Below are 23,043 nucleotides of genomic sequence, written 5' to 3' on the forward strand. Positions count from 1 at the left end.
TTTATTGAACATTCAGCCTTATTTTTAAATTTTATTTTGAGATATTAAAAGTTGAAATGTTAGGAAAATAAATATGTTAAAGATGTCTGCGAAATAGTAAACTGTAGTCTGCACAAAGAACTATAAATAAGATTTCCTAGATTTCCTAATAGAGTAGTCCTAAACAACTACATCTAAAAATTATTTAATTGGATTGATAAATATTAATTATCAGGTAAAAGTAAAAGCATTGAAATTTTCAACTTTGTCGAGTTACTCCTAAGTATTGCCCAAATAAGCTGATATTTGTCCAGAATTATTTCTCTTTATATGTGAACAAAGTGTGTGTATTTTTATTTAATGTTTTGCTTATTTTTGTTAGAGAAATTTTACTAATAGATGTTTTGAAGAATTGAACAAAAATAAAACAATGCTTTGAATGTTAGAAGATGTCCAAAGAATGTTTTTCCAAAAAATATGATTGTGGAAATGAAATCCTTGATAATTTAAAAAAAGAATCACATGTTGAGCAAGAGAACTTAACACCTATTGATATTGCTGATACTGCTTCTTATAGTAAAAATATAGATGACAAAAACTATAATGAGAAACCAAAGAAGTTTTGTAATATTAGAGACATTCCTATTTTGCAGCCTAACACAGTAATAACTTTTTCAGATAATGAAAAATGTAATAATGATAAGTCTGTCGGTAACCAAAATATTGAGCAATTGACTGTTGAAAAAAAGTTGTTAAATTTTTTACAATGGTGTAAGACTCACAATCTCAATTTATCATCAAAGGTTTGTTTTTATATATTTGTTTTTTAAATACATTATTACATCAATTATATTAAAGTTTTAACAAAATTTTTTGAATCACCAGAATAATGTCAAAAAATTCTCTACTTAATAACATTAACTAGTGCTTGATTTTTACTGAGGTCAGGGCTAGGTTTAATTAAATATGACTAAAGCCAAGTTTGTAGCCAAGACTAGGTAAATATGATTAACTAAAATGTTTGGAATTATTGCAGAGGAATTGAATTGTTTATCATTAAAATCATCATTATTATCATCACCATTACAGTTTTAACATCTGTTCTTCAACACTTGCATAAGTTAGGAAGTTTCCAATTATGCCACTTCTTTAATTATGCTGCTTGTTTCATTACCTAACTTTTTAAATAAGGATAATAATATTGCTACTTTCTCTATTACTCTCTATTTCAATCCCAGCCTCTTCATGATGTTGTTAAGCATTTCCAAAAAATCATGCATACAAACTCATATATGTTTTGTCTATTATTTTCATAATAGTCAAACTGGCGATCTCCAATTCGCTCTCATTTAATTCTAACATATATAAATATTTTGTAAACAAAAAATAGTATATATTAGTAATGTTAACAGAGAATAAATTTAGTTTGAAGCGGAATCACTCACAGAACAGAAAAATTCAAATTTTAGTTACTAGATAAATAAGCTTTAATTCCTCTGAAATTATAAGTTTCAGCGTTATATATATTTTTAGTTAAGTTACAGGATTGCACTATGTATCATAGAGTTAGAGCAATCGTTTAAATGCAGTTCATGAATGATCACTCAGAAGTCACGCATGGAAGTTGCGAGTTTTTTAATTTCATGCAGATATTTTAAAAAAAGTTGATTGCTTGTGAGTATTTTAAGTAAAATATTATACTTCTATGACTCATGTTTAATATATTTTCGATGAGAAATTGCAGTCATCAAATATTTCTAGCTAAAGGATAGCGTTTTGAAAATTGTTGTTTATTTTCAAACTGCAATATTATTATGCAAAAAAAAAAAATGATCAAAATATATATATTTAACTTATTCAGGTAGCCTAAAATATGATAAAAATATTTTCAATATAAATGTTTTTAAAAAATATCATAGTAGTATGCATATTACTTTAAGTCCCAGCTTTTAATTGCTAAAACAAAGAAAAATAAAAAATTACACACAGAAATGGAAATGCCCCACCACTATGTACTATTTCAGAGTTTTCTTATATTTTACAATATGTACCAATTATAATTTTTTTTTTCAGAAAAATAAATATTCCTAATATTCCTTAATAAATGGTATCTTTAAGCTATAGATGTACCACCTTGATCTTCTCTAGTTTGATGTGTCTTTTGCTTCACCTTTAAACCAAATAAGATGATGTGATATGCTTCTATTATTTAAATGATACAAGCATATCACACATTTTACAACAACAATCTGTCTCCGGTTTTGTACTGCTACTGAATTTACCTACTACTTCTCTCTTTTTGTTCATAAATTCTGTTGTTGAACAAAAGGTAAGAACAAATTCCTTTTAGGTTTTGGGGGAATAGGGTTGTCTGGAGACTTGATTTATTTTATTGTTTTCTTTTTTTTTATATAGTAGTATACCCTTTATTATTGCTAATGCATCTAGTTATTACAACATTCATAATAATAAAAATAGAAATGTGCAGATTTCAAGATGTAAGTTAAGAAATGTAATTTTTATAATTTTCACATGTTTTAGATGATTTACACAAAAGAGAGGAAATAAAATTTATAAAAGTATAAATGATAAATTGTTTATTTTACTCCTTAACTTTGATTTTTCAAAATTGAAAAAAAATATGTTAATAAAAATGTTAAATTTTTTATTTTAAAAGTTTTCGGAATAAAATTTTTAGATTTTCAAAACTATAAAAAGTGAAAGTTTAAGATAAGTTTGAGATTTCAAATTTCCAAGGTTGCAATCATTAAATATTTAACACTTGAAATAATTATTTAGGGGTCGCCGATCAACACTGATCTGCTGAAATGATAAGAATTGAAAAGTAGACAATCAAAAAATTTTGTGGAAGATCAAATTTTTTGTTAGTTTGTATCAAAATTTTGTAAGTGTAGCAATTTTTGCATCACACTTTTTATGTTTATGCTTGATAGCACTGCTTATACTGCAGAATTCCTGCTTAGTTTAAAATTCCGAAACAATAAAAAAAATCAAAACAAAAACTTATACTGGCCCTTGTTTTATAGTGTCACATTATAAATACAAACGAGCCTTTTAAATAAATTTTTTAAAAGTGTTTTGTTGTAAAGGCACTTTAGCGAGCCTTTACAAAAAAGTTTATGATAAGTTGTCTGGCTTATCCTAACTTATCATAAAAATTAACTAATAAAAAATCGATTAGGTTGATCAAGTCAGCTTTTGATTCGTCATTCCATTATGCAAAGCCATTCATTCAAAACTTCAAAAATTTTCTAATCACCTTAAGATATTTTTTAGCCCATTATTAGGTTGTCATTAACTTTAAGACTTTTGTTATGAATATCTTGTACATTTATGATTATTTTTTCATATTTATATTACAAAATATATTTATTACTTTTATAATATAAATGTTTTTATTATATTTATAATATAAAATATATATTTTCCATTCATTTAGTTAAAACTATAGTTTAAAATAAATGACTATTTGCAACATTGTAAATGATTATTTATTAAAAACATTATTTAAAGTTGACAAAAACACGCAAATCAGATCAAAGTATCAAGCTCATTCATTCAAAGTTTAATTGCAAAAATTTTTCTTTCTCTTGCGTACTACGCAATGAAAAAGCTATTCAAATATTAATGATCGAACCTTTACGGTTTCGGTTACTGAAAAGAAATAATAGTTTTTTTTTACAAAAACAATACAAGAAATATTAGAAACCTTTAAGAAAATTTTTTTTGATTAAAACTTTAACGCAAGAATATTTATTTAAAAAACAAAAAAAATACTGAAAATGATTTTAAACTATTCGTTATTTAATTTGTCAGATAACAAATCCAAATCAATTAATGTTTTTAAACCAGTTTTTTTTTTCACTCTTTTTGAGTAATTTTTTTCTTTCTGATTGTGTTGGCCTTCACACTACATCATTCACCCATAACTCTATAGTAGGACTTAAATCAAATATATTAGAATATTTTTCTTGCAAACTTACTTAAATTACATTTTGCAAACATTTTTCTTTCAGAGAGTTGGGTGTGTCCGTTTTTGTTCTATTCATTATTGAAAAAAAATGTTTCACTTTTGCACTAGATGCAGGCAAAGTAAATAATAGTTCGACAAGAGGTAGTTTTTCATCAAGCTAAAGAATATTTGGTGTCATAACTTGCAATAACCGGTATTATGTGGTACTAAGTACTTTACAGTGTAGTTTACTAAGCTATGTCTAGCATCCAAATGATCATTTACGCTTCCGGTGAAACCCGCATGTTGCAACAGCGTTTTGTAAAAGTCATAAACTTTTTCTATTCCTTTATCCAAGAATGTATCATTTTCAATACTTTGAAGCCAGCCTTCTGTATTTAAAGTTTTTGTACTATACATATCAGGGATATTATCACATGTTTTAAACATTCTATGATTGAATTCGTTACTAACTCAATAAGAATAGACTTTGTATTTTTTACTAAACATTTAGCATTTACAAAATCGTTAAGTGCGACACCCTGGAAATAAAACTTCCCAGCCTTTTCAGTCAATTTGGCAAAAAAACGTTTTACTGTTGGCAAATTGATAAATTTTGTCTTTTAAATACAATTTAATTGGTTTTTAGCTTGTTGAATAAACCCTGATGAAGCTAATACATCAATCTCATCACTTTGAAAAGATTTTTGCCAGTGCTAAAATTTCAATAAACAATGCAATGTGAAACATTACTCTTGTATGAACCCACTTTTTTTGGTATCCTTTAAACTTAGCTCTTTAGCATTTGTAAAAGTGCGATCTTTAGTCATATTTTCCAGATGCAGTGTTTCACAGGAAGACGTGCGATCACATGTCTTTATATGACCATGCATGTACGATTTTTGTTTAGCTGACTCAGCCGCGGCTTTTAAATAATTTGATGATTTTCGCGCATTTTAAAATTGACGCTTAAAAAAAGTAATCTAAATAATAATGAAAAAAAAAGCCATAAATTGAAAAAAGAAAATAAATGTTAACCTAAGAGAAAATAAACAAATTTAAAAAAGTAAGCTATAAACCAAATTTTTATCTTATAAATTTAAAAGCGTTTCGCCTAATAGACTTGCATAAAGATCAAAGTTTTTAAGTTAATTATTTCAAAGGGATTTATAAACAAAATTTTTACTAATTTTGTTGCAGTAAGTTATAGCAGGAATGAATAAGCTGGTGTGGAGTTTATAGCACACCATTTTATGTAAAAGTTCAATGCTGTTTGATATAAACACCTTACTAAAATTTAAGATTTATCATTCTTTTTTTTTTTACTGTTCTTGTTTTCTTATTTTTAGGATGCCTGTTATTTCCATCAACGAAATTTGTTACAAGTGAGGGAACAAAACAGACTATATGTTCAAAAAATTTAAACAAAAGTAAGACATCTACAACATGCAATCTATTTGAGAATTATATATGCCAATATAAAGAAAGAACAAATTTTTTATTCAATTCAAAGTTTTAAAATCTAAAGTGTTAAATAACTTAATTTATATTTTTAAAATATGAAAAAAAATATAATTTTTCATGAAATGTGAGTGAATGAAATATGGGTTTAAAAATAATATTATACATGATTTATTGATAACTATATAATAAACTATGCCTAGGGCTGCCAAATATCTAGAATCTGGCTTGCATGGTACTATGCTTCATTTAAGGTCTTTTATTTTAAAATTTGTTCTTTCTTTATATTGGCGTATATAATTCTTAAATAGATTGCATGTTGCAGATGTTTTATTTTGTTTAAATTTTCTGAAAAACAGTAAAGAAAAAAATATATATATAAATTTTAAATTTTAGTAAGGGGTTTATATCACATCATTTTATGTATTTTTACATAAAATGGTGTGCTTTCAACCTTACACCAGCCTATTTCATTCCTGCTATAACTTAATGCAACAAAATTAGCAAAAATTTTGTTTAAAAATCAGTTTGGAATAACTAACTTAGTAACTTAGGTCTTAATGCAGGTCGATTAAGCGAGATGTTTTTAACATTAAAAAATAAAAATTGGATTTATAGTTTACTTTTTTACTTTTGCGTTTATTTTCTCTTAATTTTTATTTTCTTTTTACAGTTTATGTTTTTCATTTTCATTTTTATTTAGTTTACATATAAAGACGTGCGATCGCATGTCTTTCTGTGAAACACTGTGATGCGTTAAATTAACACCGTTCCCTCAAGTCTCTAATAAAAAGGGGAAAGGAAAATTTTTTAAAGTTTTTCCACCCACCCTAAGCTTATTAAGACCCCACCCCCCCCCACCCCACCCTAACCCTAAACTTATTAAGTCTCCTCCCCTCCCCCCTGTTTATAAATTTTTACTTGTTATCAAGCAAACAAAAAAATCAGTAAAAATCAACTTTACAAATTAGAAAATTATTATTACAGTCACTGATAAAAACAAAAATTTTTAGTGTAAATAGGCTTTAAAAACCAGTAAATCTTGATTTATCGGAAATAAGTTTTTAATTTATTTTTCACCAAAGTATAAAACTTATAACAACATATTAAATCCTATTGAAATTGTTATAAAACTGTTAGAAAGTGCACAATTTACCGCAAGCCACACTAGATTTAAATAATTTTATGCGTGTTATGTAAAAATATTAGTTTTAGATTTATAAACTGAAATTTTATGATGTAAAGGGGGTCATGTAAGCAACCTCGAATTTCTTTTTGGTCAAATCAAGATCCTTACTATGTATGGTTTGAATACCTGATAAAATGTCTGTTTGCTGCATTTCCTGCAGCAACTCATTTTGTTTTTCAATTCTATCGCACAAACTCATACCTCCTGTTTTCATAAATATTTCAAATGCTTTCTGGTGTGACATTCCTTCTGGATGTATGATTACGGAACTGTGTTGCAATCAACTGCATTTTCTTTTACCACTTCATTCTGCCGTGTACTTTTGAGAAGCATATTCTTGACATACTCTGCATTTTAGCACAGTAACTATCCCATCAACCCTCTCTATTTCAAGCCAATTGTTAGTATTATATTTTACAAGTGTAGAATCTTTCCATTTATTAGCTGTTTGTCATTGTAACTTTCTTTTGTAAACTTTTACTTTATTCTTAGCAGGTGTTTCAGATCCTGATTTATTTTTAAAAGAAATAATTTTCTTTTGCTTTATTTCCGCTATATTTTATGATTATTTTTATGGTTTTTATATAGTTTTACTTCTAAAAATTATTTTCTAAAAATTTTAAACAAAAACAATTTTATTTTGCTTAAAGCATTATGATGTTTTTAAGTCAACATTCTTTCTATCAATCATAGACTCACATTATTTATTATTTTTCAAAATTTTTCTCAGAAACGTTATTGTTTCTAAATGGTAATGTAAGTTCGATTCATTAAACAAATTCAATTCATTCAAAATAGTTCATTAATGGGATATTAACTTTTTGTTTATATAATTTTTGTTATACCTTTATTTCTCTTTTTTTAAGCGATGTTTTACTTTTAAAAATTTTGTGTTTTACTTTTGTCTTGTTTTTGTGATGTTTGTTTTGGAATGTTTTTGAATTTTTAATATAAAGTTTGACTAACAATTCTTGCAAATCAAATTTGATCATAAATAAATGTTTTTGGGAGATCAAAATATCATTTTTTCCAAAAGTAGACAATCATTGATTGTTAATCGGCCGCTATTTCGAGCGCTGAATTTTTTTCTTATTTGTATTTTATTTATATTCTTTTTATAGTTTTTAAAAAAATTCTATGAAAAATTTTAGACTCGGTAACCCCCTGTAACCCCCTTCCTGATTGATTTTTTTTTGTTTTTGAATAAGGACCAGGTTTAGTAAAAAAGCCATATTAAGCTAGGGCTCTTACTGTTTGCTAATAACGTAAAAAAATATCAGTACTGAAATTTAAAATGTTAATAATATGAAATTTAAATTGAAATAATATGGATAGATATAACACTAGAAAATATCAAAAAAAGTCTGTAAATGATCTTCATTTTAAACTTTTTTTTGATATTTAATGTTGTTTTAGATATAAAATTGCAAAAGATATTGTTATTTAAACATAAAAAATAAAAACCGTACCCAAAATTGTACTTTTTTTCCATGAAAACCTGCCAGTTATATTATGCATATTATATTATGCCCATCCGTATATTTTATGTCAGTCAATGCTCATTTCCCCAACTTTACCTTTTAGTTCACAGCTTATCCCTACCTGTAAGTTAAGAACTGGTTTTATAAAAAGTAGTTATTGGCACTTTTTTGAAACTTGAAAAATGAAACTTTTTTGTTTCTTTCTAACTTTATATCAGGGTAAAAATATATGAAATCATCCAAAAAAAAATAATTTTCGACACCCTTACATCTCAGAATTTGTTTATTTTTACACCACTTGCAGTCCGTATCAAAAAAATAATAACTGCGAAAATTTTAGTTAAAAATACCAATGGGTTTCAGAGATATCGTCACTTGAAATAATGCTGACTCAGCATTTTAGTGATTTTCTGAAGCGACTACAAAGCAACTTTGACATACAGTATCTTCATAATGGCTTGGGGAAGTTTCCTAAAATTTGGTACTCTAATAGATTTTAACTTGAGGAATCCAAAAAAAGCACTCTTAAGACTCGATTATCTCAAGAAATGCCTCATTTGTCCAATTTTGTTCAAAATTATTGACTTGTAAATTAGTGATTTTTGGAGGTAAAATGAAGACTGTGGCCCAAAATCCCGAGTAAAAAGTTTAATTGTATATCATTATTTCATCTTAGGTCTACTGAAAAAAATTAGATTCATCAATTGTCTCTCTACATACATGATCAAAATTTGCATTTAAAAATGGTGTCTTTTTAGAAAAATTTAAATTTTGTAACAAAAGCAATTAAAATATTTTGTAAAACATTTATTTGAATAAAACATCAAATAGTGTTATTTATTGACTAGTTTAGGATATTTATAGTCATGGGCCAAGGAAGATGCCCTCCCCTCCCACAGGAGGCCCCCATGCCGCCCCCCATCTCGCTAGATTTTTTTTTAATTTTTTTTTTTTACATAAAATGAATAAATAATAGTTGATTGTTAAAATACATTTTAAAAACATATTTTTTCAGTTTAAGTTTGAGAAACAGTTTATTTGCGTTACTTCAAATCGATAAATACTTACCTCTTATTTCAAAGATCTTTTTACGATTTTAAGTCATAAATTTTAAAACCAAAGATATTAAAATGTTTTTAAAACATTTTGACAATCAATATCTTTATGTAGTTTTAGACTAATATAGTCATTGACATAATAAGATGGGAGTGATTTGTGATTTATTTAAACCCCCACCCCTCCTTCTCAGCCTACAATTCAAAAATTTGAAAAAAATAAAAGACATTTTAAATGCAAAATAGGTAAATAAAATAAAAACAAAATTATTTTAAACATAATTAATTTTTTTTTGTAACCAACAGTTTATATTCTTCAAGTCTAAATCAGATATGTTGTATGTATGACCTGATATTGTTCGTGGTGTAGAAATTAGGCATATAACTTCAGAATTGAGCACCCAACACTCATCAGTTCTCATTGGCCAAAAGAAGTTTTTACCTGGTCCATGTGGATGCATGAATCTGACTTTTATATCAAGCTCACTTACATCTTCAGCAATCCCTACCCACCAAAATCCATCATAAAAACATGTAATATAATCCATTTTTTTAATATTTAATGAAATATCGACATAATGTTTGCTTTTTGGAATGATATCAAATATTTCAGTGCATGCATCAGTACTTATTTTTTTATAACTTATAGTGTTTGGAGCAATTGGAATAAAATGATGATACATCCTTGTGCCAGGAACTGTTTTTCCACCTAAATATCTTTTTTCTAATTGTGCTCATGTTTGATCAATTTCTTCTTTTGAAAATAACTTAAAATAAATTCCATTTATTTTGGCTTTACAAAAGGAGTACATTAAATTAACATCTAAAATCTGCTCAGTAGTTATTTGTTTTAGACTTTCTTGACATACTACTCTTTTAACAGTCCCACCAATACCATCACAGGGGGATTTACCATGACTGGTAGCAAAAAATACCCATTCAGCATTTAAATCAAAGTCTTTACTGTGATGACAAAGATTGATAAAATTTTTAAAATTTTTAAATTGTGCTGCACAACCATCGGAAAAGTATTTCACACTTGATACATCAGGTAGACTTTCTTTGATATATCTAGTTATATCTTTCTGAGTCTTGTAAATAAATCCTGTGTCATGATCAACATCTTCTGAAAGGTAACAAAAAGATTTATGTTTGAGAAGTTTGTTCTCTATAAAATAAAGTACAATTGTATAAAGTGAGCATTGACTTTTGCTCCAGTGATAACTTTGAACCTCATCCTGAACAACATATTGATAGTTTTCAGCAAAATCTCCTAAAATTAAGCATTCGTTTTGGTTATGATTTTCTTTACAGTTTTTTAAGTATCTACTTTGTGTTTTTGCAATATATGAATGAGTGGTAAGAGTACAAAATTTTGACAAACTGACTTTGACGTTAGGGTAGTCTTTTTTAAATGCAACATGTAATTCATTAAGATTGAGTAGCAATAATTTTTTTTGAACATGTTGGTTTTTCTTAATACTTACATAATCTTTTTTTCCTGGCAACATTCTTGAAAATTCATCACTTTGATAAAAGTTAATCACTAAATTAACTGTTTCTGGTGAAAGTGGGTTTCCAGTTTTTTTTCCGGGTAATGATAGAATTCCATTCTCATTTTTAACTTTTCTTGCTGTTCGAACAAGATACTCAGACACTTCAAAGTAGCTTGATATCTTTTTACGTGTCCATGATTTTGGTGCGAGTGTTAACATTTGCACCTTATGGCAATAAGAGTCAGTCTCTGAAATTTTATTTTTTATTTCATACATTAAAATGTCTAGATCATGGTCATTGTTAATGTTGTTGTTTAAAATGGGGCTTTTTATTTCTGTTGTTAAAAAAGTTTCTTTAATATTATATGCTAATGAGACCATTTTTGCAACTCTGTCAATAGTGTTCTCAAACTTTTGTTTTGCTACAGGCAATTTGCTGTGTTTTGAAAGACTTTTTAGTTTGACTGGTGAAATTCCAAGCAATTCTATAGTGGTATCTAACTTAATTTTTTTCTCACTTTTGGATTCCCATTCCTCCTGTGAATTTAAATCTTCATTAGTTTCTATTGCTTTTTTGTAACATTTACTGCAGAATTTCCAACCTGGGGTTACATAAACATTATTTTTTTGCAAATAGTTTGCCATGTCTATGGAAATCTTTATATTACCTAAAAAACAAATTTAGTTTTACGTGGTTAAAATAACTGAAATTATCAAACATTTTATAAATAATAAATTGTTTTCTTTTAATTTCCATATCAATTCTGTTGTAAATAAGGTAAGATTACCTTTTATAGCAATTTTTTTACTTTCCTTGTGTGTTCCAAAAGGATTGCAACACTTTGTAATTTTTCTCTCAAAATATTTTCCATAGAATTGCTCATGATAACAACATATAATTCATATTGAACTATATTTTTCCTTTAAATTTGCTCGCCATATTATTTCTTCTTGTTTTTCACAAGGAAGATCTTTAAATTGAACAAAACCTTGTTTTCTTGAAAATCCAGTTTTGTGGCAATGAATGTTAAGACTTTTTCCAATGTCACATTTCTCCATATTAATTATTTTTATTATTTATTACCTAACAAAATAATATAAAAACTATAAAATTAAAAGTAATTCTTTAAGAAAATACAAACAAGTAAATACCTTTAAAAAGAACAAAACAAAATTTATGTTTGTTTTTTATATAAAAGGAGGTTTTAAGTCACCAATTTGAAATAATGAAAATTTTTTTTTTTCAAAATTAAAATTAAATTGTATGTTTTTGCATTATTTATTCATTTTATGCAAAAAAAAAAATCTAGGGAGATTGGGGGGCGTAGGGGCCTCCCGTGGGAGGGGACACTATTTGATGTTTTATTCAAATAAATGTTTTACAAAATATTTTAATTGCTTTTGTTACAAAATTTATATTTTTCTAAAAAGACACCATTTTTAAATGCAAATTTTGACCACGTATTATAAAAACTGAGACAATTGATGAATCTAATTTTTTTCAGTAGACCTAAGATGAAATAATGATATACAATTCAACTATTTACTCGGGATTTTGCGCCACAGTCTTCATTTTACCTCCAAAAATCACTAATTTACAAGTCAATAATTTTGAACAAAATTGGATAATTAAGGCATTTCTTGAGATAATCGAGTCTTAAGAGTGCTATTTTTGGATTTCTCAAGTTAAAATCTATTAGAGTACCAAATTTTAGGAAACTTCCCCAAGCCATTATGAAGATACTGTATGTCAAAGTTGCTTTGTAGTCACTTCAGAAAATCACTAAAATGCTGAGTCAGCATTATTTCAAGTGACGATATCCCTGGAACCCATTGGTATTTTTAACTAAAATTTTCGCAGTTATTATTTTTTTGATATGGACTGCAAGTGGTGTAAAAATAAACAAATTCTGAGGCGTAAAGGTGTCATGGTCTGGATGATTTCATATATTTTTACCCATCACCAGATTATTATAGCTAATTAACTGTCACCTCATGCATATTTATTAAAGTCAAATTGCATGATCTTAGGCTGACTGCTAAAACTTTCGAAGTAAAGTATAAGCTAGCAAAGCATAAACTGCTCAGCTTTGAAAAAATTGCTATGTACATATTTTGCGAAGTTTTGAAAATTAGTTTAAGAAGTTGTCCTATATTATTACATTGTCTGTAACAACCAATCCAGTGATGAAGGAAAAACATTTCTCTCTAGCATATTTCCTTTTTTAATTTCTTTATATCGTATACAGAATTATTTAAAAATGCGTTTAGTTGTTTGCCTAAGCAAGATTGTTGCTCCATCAATATAATCATTTATTGCATGTTATAGTATTCATCAAAAACATGCTAGAATCCAATATAAAGTTTGTTTCATCCATGTTTAACAATTTTTGTAGTCATTTATATTTATTGTCAGATCTGTCATTTTGTGACTGCACCACAAAAATTTTATGTATTTGTATTAGTTGTGCCAGAAACTTTATTGGTATAACTTATATTTATACTAAATATAAGCTAGAGCTTATATTCATCAAGCATAATCTTTATTGCATTGAATATTGTTTCACTGTTTACGTTGTTTCATTTTTTAGAACCACAGCCCGATAATCTATTTTATTACTTACTATCGAAGTGTTTCCATTTTTGTGTTTTAGAAATTTAATAAAATGTTGTTTAAATTTTTCTCCTTTAATTAGACTTAAAGTTGAAAATTCCTTTAATTGTAAGAGTTTTGCATATGGTATCATATACAGTGTATGTGCTGATCTTTTTTTTTTTTTTGCTGTCACATTTTATTAAATTTATTTAGCTTTGTTGTCGTTTTATTAAATTATCAGATTTAATGCTAAAATCTTGTTTTACTTTTCTTTTGAAAATTTTCTTTTTTATCACTGTTTGGTTACATTATTATCTTGAGTGACTTTTTGTTTAATCAACTTTTGTTTTTGGCTACTTTAAACCTAAATAATTCAGTTCCTATATATTTTTTTACATATTTTAGAAGGAATACTATTTTTGCCTGTATTGGTATTAAGCTTTATCAAATTATATTGTAATAGGTAATTTAATTACCTACAAATAAACAAATCATATAAGATTATAAAAAAGCCATTTGAAAATAAACAATTTTATTCACTTATATTAAATTCCTTAATCAGCAATTATCATTTTAGACAATTATCATACTGAAATGATTACTATTAAATAGATAAATTATACCTTTTATTTTTAACAACAATGTAAAATAAAAAATATGAATGCTGCTACAAACTTACCAATAGTAATTTACACTTAGACACATAAATTATCCTTGCATCACAGCAATTACATTGTTTTGTTAAGTACTTTGGTTAATAATTATTATATAATATAAATTATAATAATAAATATTAAGTAATATTATTTACATAACCCTTTAAATGCTGTTATATAAATGGTTCTGGCAACAGAACAATAAGGAAAAACAGTTTTTAGTTTAGATTTTGTTTGTTTTTTTAAGATTTAACACTATCCAATGATGTTTTTTTGTTAAAAAAATAATATTTAATACCTCCCCACACACGATGGGATAGAAAAAATTTCTAAACAAAGTAGTCCTCATTGTTCAATTTATTTATTAAAAACATCTATCTCTTTGTTTTTTCTAGAATCAAGGAAAGCAAATTTTACAAGTTCTGAAATTAACATAACTTCTAAACTTTGCTCAAGATATATACTCAATCTTTCACTAATGGTTTTTTCAATAATGCAGCCTCATATATTTGATATAAGTTAGATGTATTGATATAAGTTTTTATTTTAACACATAGTGTGTAAAATATTTTAGGCATAATTCATTAATCATTAAACAGTTTTATTCTAAAGCCAGTGAAATTCTGCAGACATAGTTAATACTAAATAATGCAGACTTTGTTAATGCTCCATTCTTTTTTTAATACTAAATTCTTTGCTTATACTAAATTCTGCAGACTTTGTTAGTTCTAAATTCTGCAGACTTTGTTAATTCTAAATTCTGCAGACTTTGTTAATACATATTTTATGCAATAAATGCAGAAGTATATATTCCTTTTCACCCACACTGCCCTTAAACGGTTTATGGGAACAATTTACATCTGTCGCAAAAGTATAATTGTTTCTCTCAAAAGTATAATTATCATTGTAACTAAAAAGAAAAACACAAAATCATTATAAAAAAATAATTTATTAATTGGATAATAAACTGCAATGTTTTTGCAAAAAAAAAATTGACGCTTGTTATGTATATATTATTGTAACATTAACGTTATAAACATATGCTTGTAACAAGTATAAAACCAAGTTTTTTATATAATTTTCATAGAAATAAACAGATAACTTATGCAAAAACCTCAAAGCAAAAAAGCTCAAAAATGATGTTCTTATACATACGTTCTTAATACGTTTCACATAAATACGTTCTTATACATACGTTCTTAATACGTTTCACGTAAATACGTTCTTATACATACGTTCTTAATACGTTTCACGTAAATACGTTCTTATACATACGTTTTTAATACGTTTCACGTAAATACATTTTTATACATACGTTCTTAATACGTTTCACGTAAATACGTTCTTATACATACATTCTTAATACGTTTCACGTAGATACGTTCTTATACATATGTTCTTATTACGTTTCACGTAAATACGTTCTTATACATACGTTCTTAATACGTTTCACGTAAATACATTCTTATACATGTCTACTAAAGCCACCGCATATAACTTTTTCATTATGAAATCATTAGTGACTTTCATGTACAGTTAAATCTGCATTTAATTAAACCTTATTTATTAAATAAGTTAGTTAAAACACAAGAAAAATGTTAAAAAATTTATTAAAGGAAATTAATTTTTTTAAATTTATTTTCAATTTAAAAAATTGTTTTACAATTCTTATTTATTATTTTTTTATAATTTTAAAATTCTCAATTAATTCTTTATTTTCTAGTTTTCTAGTTTTCATCAAAACTTCTATTCTACTATGGTTTATAACTTTTTTTTTTTCTGTTTCTTTTTTTTAAGCACGGTTTCAGCTGCTTTTCCTCTTGAGTAGCTCCTCTAATATAAAAGCTGTTATTACTATTCATTTACCACTTTTAACCACTGTTACAAAAATTGTTCAATATAAATATTAAACATAACAATAGCAATTCAATATACATCTTTTGACTTAACAACTAGCAACTATACAGTAATCTTTATTTATAAAACCTAGCAATAGTAAAATATCAACATGTGACTTAATTGATGCAAATTGTTACAAGAATTGAAAAATTTGTGATGAAATTTAATAAATTTGTGTCTTGTATTATATAGAAATATTTCTAAATAAGGATATTTATAATTGATATATATCAATTTTTATACATATATTAATATATGTATTAAAATAGGATATTAATAATTACATTTACATCACAAACTTAAATAATAACTTTTATTAAATAATAAAATAATGTAGCTTTTGATTTATATTTTTCAGGTTAAAGTTGATTTCAATGGTACCAGTCATCGATATGGCATGTTAGCTACAGAAGATATAAAAAAAGGTGAAGTGCTTTTCACTGTGCCACGTCAACTTCTACTTAACCAAAATACAGCAACACTTAAAAATCGATTGAATGAATTTGAAAAATGGCTTGATACTCATGGGAAAAGGTATAAATGCTTTACTAACTTTTATTAGACTTTTTATTACTATTATAGCAAGTTTGTTCTCACATTAAAATCAACTTATGTTTTCTGTAAAGCTGTCAAAAATTTTACAGTCTTATTGAATTATAAATATGTTAATTTTTTTCAATCAATTATTATGATTATTAATATCAATTTAAAAATTTTCAAAATCATTGTTGTTTTAATTAATTTTGTTTTATTACTTTTAATTTCCTATTACTTATTAATACGCATTTTATTATTTAATTTTCAGTTTTAATCAGTAATTCAGTGGCAATGGTTTCTTGAATGTATTTTTTTTTCTTTCTTAAAGACACTACAGTTTGACATTTTTCTCTTTCTTAAAGACACTGCAGTTTAGTTTTTCTATTTCTTAAAGAGACTGCAATTTTGTATTTTTACCAAAGAAACCTTTTCTTAAACACACTTCAGTTTGGTATTTTTCTCTGTCTTAAAGGCACTGCCATTTTCTCTTTTTTAAAGACCCTGTGGTTCGGTATATTTTTCGTTCTTCTAGATACTACATTCTGGTATTTTTCTTCTTCTTAAAGACATTATGGTTTGGTATTTTTCTCTTTCCTAAAAACACTGTGGTTTGAAAATGAAACTGCTGTTTCTTTATGAGTAGAGAAATGCTTTAGGTTTTTTTCAATTTTCATTTTCTTAAGAAATTTATTTATAAATATTATAGTTTGTATGAAAAGTATTATTAATTTCTTTCTAATAAAAAACTTTTGAATTCTTAGAGAAAAAAAGTTTCAGAGTTTTTGAAGTTACACGTTAAATTTTCAATATGTGTAATAATTTTTCTTGAAGTTTGTAAGCAAGTTCAATTAACTCACTATTTTGTTGTTCTTGAAAAATTACATTGCAGATCTTTTTATTTTACCTTTATAAAGTTCATTCTTGTAAATTTCTGCTTTTATATTCTATTTGTTACTGATTGTATTTTGCTTGAGTTTTTTTAGTTCAAACTTATAAAATTAGATGTTTTGCAACAAATATAATCAATATGCTACAAGTTCTGAGAGAGTAAAGAGAGTGCCTTACATATAATATGAATGAGCTTTAGTTATGAGAAGAAAATGCTCTAGATTATTAATGATGTCGTTAATGATGATTATGATGATCATGTTGATTATAATGATGTTTATATATGCATATATATACAAAATATAACATGAATTTTGAATAAAAAATACATACTTTAGGATGTATAAATGTTTATACAGCTCCGGTCACAAATCCTGCCCAAGCTATATTTTATCAAACCTGGTCCCAGTCAAATTTCAACCCCCATTGCTTACTAACCAATACTTATTTTAACCTGACCTGGTTTCATCCCATTATGCCAAAACAGTCAAGAGTTCCATAAATTATTTGGTCAAAATTGATAACCCAGTTAATGACATACCAGAATGTCAACCATTGGAAGATTTTTAGAGTATTCCAAAAAGAATGGTCTATGTAAAGTCATAAGTGACTAGGACCAGGCCCTGGTTAAAAATGAGACTTTTTGCAAACCTGACCCTGGCAAAATTATAGTATTCAGCAGGAGTTTATAGCCAGGGCTAGAAAAAAACTTGTAATACTTTATATATTACAAATTTATGCATACATTTACTATTTATTAAATACTGGCATATATATATATATATATATATATATATATATATATATATATATATATATATATATATATATATATATATATATATATATATATATATATATATATATATATATATATATATATATATATATATATATTAAACTAATTCACTTCAGGGTTGCAAAAAAACCGTGATTTTTTTGGTTTAAACTCTTTTGTTTTAAAAAAAGCCATGTTTGGCCAACTTTTTCAATTAAAAAAAAGAATTAGTCATTTTACTTGAGTAAATTATATTTTCTATCAACATTACTGCTGTAATTCATCAACCAATACATTATTTAATGTTCTGTATTTAAAAACAAGCTTTACTGCATTTTCTACTTCTATCTTGTTTCTTAACTTGAAATGAACAAGCCCAAAAGTGCGTTTAACAAACCTTCAATATCCATGATAATGTTGCAGTCTAAAAATTTTAGAGATTTCCATCATTCTGTGATTTTTTTAAACAGATTCACTATACAAATAGTTTTAATTGAATAGAGTAGATTTGGCTTTCAACTTGTTTATTAATGGTAACAAGTTCCTGAATTCTTTATATGCAAAGGTTATCATAGCTTCATTTTCATCTTCAGAAAGATTAAGTCCAAACATCTAGGATCTAGTGTGTTTGCAAGGAAATGAGCATTACTGACAGTCTGAGGATATCTAGTTTCCAATATATATATTTTTTTCAGTTGATAAAGATGATACCATTTTTATCAGCTCTTTAAAAATTTCAGCAGCGTTACTTGTTTTTTTTTTTTTACCTTTTTGCAAGTTTGAAAATATTCTGCATTTCGCATTGATTTCATATTAGCTGCATTGTCAGTCACAATTTTACTGTACATCCAAATTTGTGTATTACAGATTCTATTGCTTTTCTTGCCAATTGTGTAAGATATTCACCAGTATCGGAATGACCATAAATACTAATTGTTTCTACTAAATTGTTAATATTATTTGCTATTACATAGACACAAATTATGGGTTCATTATATGCACATTACTCCATCCATCTTAAGTCATTGCTTCAATTTTCTTATTTAATGCATTACATTTTTCAATTTAAAAAAAAAAGAATTTCAAAAAAATTTGAAATTCTTATTTTTCTGGGATGTTTATTTTTACCTATATATTTATTTACCTGTATAAATATATGGTTTCGTAATTTTTAAAAAAAAAATTTTTTTTTTATATTTATATTTAAAAAAATTACAATATTTGATAATAGTTTTATATTATTGGATTAAGTTTCAAAAGCAAAGAAATTCAGTTGTGTTTATGTTCATTTTCACCACTTTTCTTCCTTTTATCAAGTGAAGATAAGCTTTCTGTAAGTTTACTTTTAGAAAGTTTATTTGTTCTTCCAGGTGTTCTGAAAGCACAACGAACTTTTTCAACAGTTAGTAATGTGTTCTGTTTATCTTCCTCATTATTGTATTGGTGAATAAATTGCTGCATCATTCCAACAGATTTTTATTAACGATCATTTACTACAGTTAAAGATTTAGCTTAATTCTGAAAGCTTTTAAAAGCAGATTGAGTAAACCAAAACTCAGGGGGAAGCGAAAGCCAATCTTTTATCCTTTGTTCCTCTAATCCAATTCTATCAAACATAAGTTATGAAAATTCATCAACCAACAGAGCAAGTGAAGAAGGATGTTCACTAATTTTGTCTCCCTTTTTTTTTTTTATCTTTTATATCTATTTTTGATTTGTTTTTAGTATTGCACCATGCTGAAATTGGCATTTAAAAAAATAGAATTGCTTTTGCAAGATCTACTTTCTCCTCAAATGACATTATTGTCCAACAGAGCCAGAGGAATCATTGTTGAATCTAAATACCAACCATGTTTGTAAAGAAAGTTTAAAATTGCATCGACAGCATCTGGTTTGACGCAAAGTTTTTGGTACTGTTGCATTAGGTGTATTGCTTTTATATCAAGAAAGGGAGCTCTAATAGCGTCATTAGCCTGTAAATACCATTTGGCATAAAAGCAAACTGTAAATTCACTTATTAGATTTCTGTCTTGAGTTTATTGTTCTAGTTTACAAACTCAAGATGGCTGGAAAGAAGCTGTAGCCTTAGGTAGTAAAGTGCTTTGGATAAGAACCTAGCAAGATGAACTGCTACAGGTTTTCTTAGTGTTACTGAAGATGAAAAAAGGTAAATTACAACAAGTTCTGCAAGCTCCTTTCTATCATCTCTGATAAAATCTTTATTTTCTTTTCCATTTGTAATGTATTCTTGGCAAAAGTTCAAAGACTCTTGCGCAGCTTTCTCAAGAATGGTTCCCTTTACTACTTTCCAATCAAACTTTATCAGTTCTGTTTGATTGTAATTAAAATCAGGATTTTCAAAATTTGTTTTTAGTTTTTTTTAAAATGGGATTATCTGGTCCTGTGGAATGTTCATCTGAAACTGAATTACAAAAATGAACCATTCTTAATTCACATACATGATGTCTGCATGCAATAAGTAAAAGATATTTGTCTATATTGCTGGATATTCTAATTAAAGAACCTTTCTTTAACCTAGTGTTCCTTCCAGTAGTATCAAAACATATTCCTCCTACTTTGGATTCATGGTTGTACTCCTTAAGAAGGTCCATTACACGATTGCACTGATCTTCACCAGAGGATGATGGTAAAGGAAGTACTCCAAGTGAGTATGTCTCACCTTCAATATTTACAAGTACAGCCAGTCTATCAGTTAATGTTTTGCCATCAAAATGCACTATGCATGAGTATGGGGATTCATTCATTGCTTGTTGAACATCTTCTTTTGATACCATGCATATATTATGATTTGCATGTTTCATTTTTCTTATTTCTATTTATTACATTTCTTTAAAACCACTCTCCAGGATCAAAATCAGTATCACTCGAGGAGTCCCCACTAGTATCTTTATTAATCTCAACATTAGTTGTACCCTCTAATTCTTTATATCGTTGTTTCACTTGCTGCTTTCTCTTTCTGCTACTCTCCATTGCCTAAAAATGTAACAAAAAATTTACTACTTATTAAATTAATTTAATTATACGAGAGATTGAAATAGTGAGTAAACATTGTTTTTTTGTTAAGCTATTTTTATTTTAAACTGTCTTAAGTGGCATGTAAATTATAAGTAAGTTGGTTAGAAAGCCTAGCAATCTTTTTTGTTTTTTGGTTAAAAAGAAATACATACTATTTTTCTGTATCCAAGCATAAGTCTTCTTTCCCCTTCTTGGTCCTCCAGAAACTCCAAATCGTCAAGCTTGTCTGAATCAGATCTTTTTTTGTCATTTTTTATTGTATTCCTAAGATCAGGAATGCCAGCCCAGAAAATTTTGTTCAGGTAAACTTTAAAATCTTGTTGCTTTGCCAAATCTGCAGCGGATCCCCTTTTTTCTTGCTTCTTAAGTTTTAAATATTCATTGTCCAGATTTGAAAGATTTTTTACTAGACTTTGATCGTTTAGTGCAAAAAATCTAGCTTTAAACCATGGCTCTTTTACCTTGGCCAAAATACAATCACATTTACTTTTCATTGCACATCTTTCAAAGTTTTTCTGAGGAGGACAAGCAAGAATAGTGGCTTTTTTTGATGTTCTTGGGAAGAATGATTGGTTGTAAGCTAAGTGCTGCAGTATTTCCATCCTTGTTGTAAGCTAACAGCCTTATTTACAAAAAACAAGAAATAAAAAGTTTAGCTAAATTTTTTAGCTTAAGGGATTCATTCTAAAACTAGTTATTACCTTTAATGACTGGCTTTGCTTCTTCGATAATGAATTTTAGACCTGAGTGTTCTTTTACTTCCTATTTTCTGACCACACTCTTCTTCTTTATACATATTTATTTTCTGACCACACTCTTCTTCTTTATACATATTTATTTTCTGACCACACTCTTCTTCTTTATACATATTTATTTTCTGACCACACTCTTCTTCTTTATACATATTTATTTTCTGACCACACTCTTCTTCTTTATACATATTTATTTTCTGACCACACTCTTCTTCTTTATACATATTTATTTTCTGACCACACTCTTCTTCTTTATACATATTTAGATTAATCTATTTAATTTTTACTGACCTAAAAAATCAAACTTAAAATAATTTACTACTACAACAAATGGAACAGTTCAATTGTTCTTTGAGCTACTAAAGCTGGGTCTCGTCAAATCTCCACCTTATAGAAATTACTAAATAACTTACCTGAAAAACCCAAATCTTTAGTGTATGGTATTTTAGATTTGAAAATTTCCTCAAATTGACTACCCCTAATATATATATATATATATATATATATATATATATATATATATATATATATATATATATATATATATATATATATATATATATATATATATATATATATATATATATATATATATATATATATATATAAACAACATTTCTAGCATGTCCTTACATTACTTCCATACAATATAACACTTGTAGCATGTCATCTAGCATCTACTTACATCATCTACTTCCATACAACACTTCTAGCATGTCATCTAGCATCTACTTACATCATCTACTTCCATACAACACTTCTAGCATGTCATCTAGCATCTACTTACATCATCTACTTCCATACAACACTTCTAGCATGTCATCTAGCATCTACTTACATCATCTACTTCCATACAACACTTCTAGCATGTCATCTAGCATCTACTTACATCATCTACTTCCATACAACACTTCTAGCATGTCATCTAGCATCTACTTACATCATCTACTTCCATACAACACTTCTAGCATGTCATCTAGCATCTACTTACATCATCTACTTCCATACAACACTTCTAGCATGTCATCTAGCATCTACTTACATCATCTACTTCCATACAACACTTCTAGCATGTCATCTAGCATCTACTTACATCATCTACTTCCATACAACACTTCTAGCATGTCATCTAGCATCTACTTACATCATCTACTTCCATACAACACTTGTAGCATGTCATCTAGCATCTACTTACATCATCTACTTCCATACAACACTTTCATAAATGAAAGTATTTACATGAAAGATATAATTCTAATTGTAAACA

The 23,043-nt window shown here is 26.9% G+C and overlaps 2 protein-coding genes across 2 annotated transcripts in view; one reads left to right on the top strand and one right to left on the bottom strand.

Moving 5' to 3' along the window:
• The first annotated feature begins 348 nt into the window (after positions 1-348).
• Positions 349-23,043, top strand: part of LOC100209819 (uncharacterized) — a 33,891-nt gene continuing 11,196 nt past the window's right edge. The window contains exons 1-2 of the mRNA XM_065807406.1: positions 349-782; positions 16,144-16,319. Of these exons, the coding sequence (XP_065663478.1) occupies positions 429-782; positions 16,144-16,319 (530 nt within the window). The 5' untranslated portion in view covers positions 349-428. The remainder of the gene's footprint in view (positions 783-16,143; positions 16,320-23,043) is intronic.
• LOC136085828 (uncharacterized) lies at positions 9,480-11,794 on the bottom strand. Its single transcript, XM_065807399.1, has 2 exons — positions 11,423-11,794; positions 9,480-11,302 (listed from the first exon to the last, which is right to left on the bottom strand). Exon 2 carries the CDS (start codon positions 11,277-11,279, stop codon positions 9,873-9,875), a length of 1,407 nt encoding a protein of 468 aa, XP_065663471.1. The 5' UTR covers positions 11,280-11,302; positions 11,423-11,794; the 3' UTR covers positions 9,480-9,872.

Source organism: Hydra vulgaris, chromosome 10 (genome assembly GCF_038396675.1).
Source record: "Hydra vulgaris chromosome 10, alternate assembly HydraT2T_AEP".
In the NCBI taxonomy this organism is placed as follows: Eukaryota; Metazoa; Cnidaria; class Hydrozoa; order Anthoathecata; family Hydridae; genus Hydra; species Hydra vulgaris.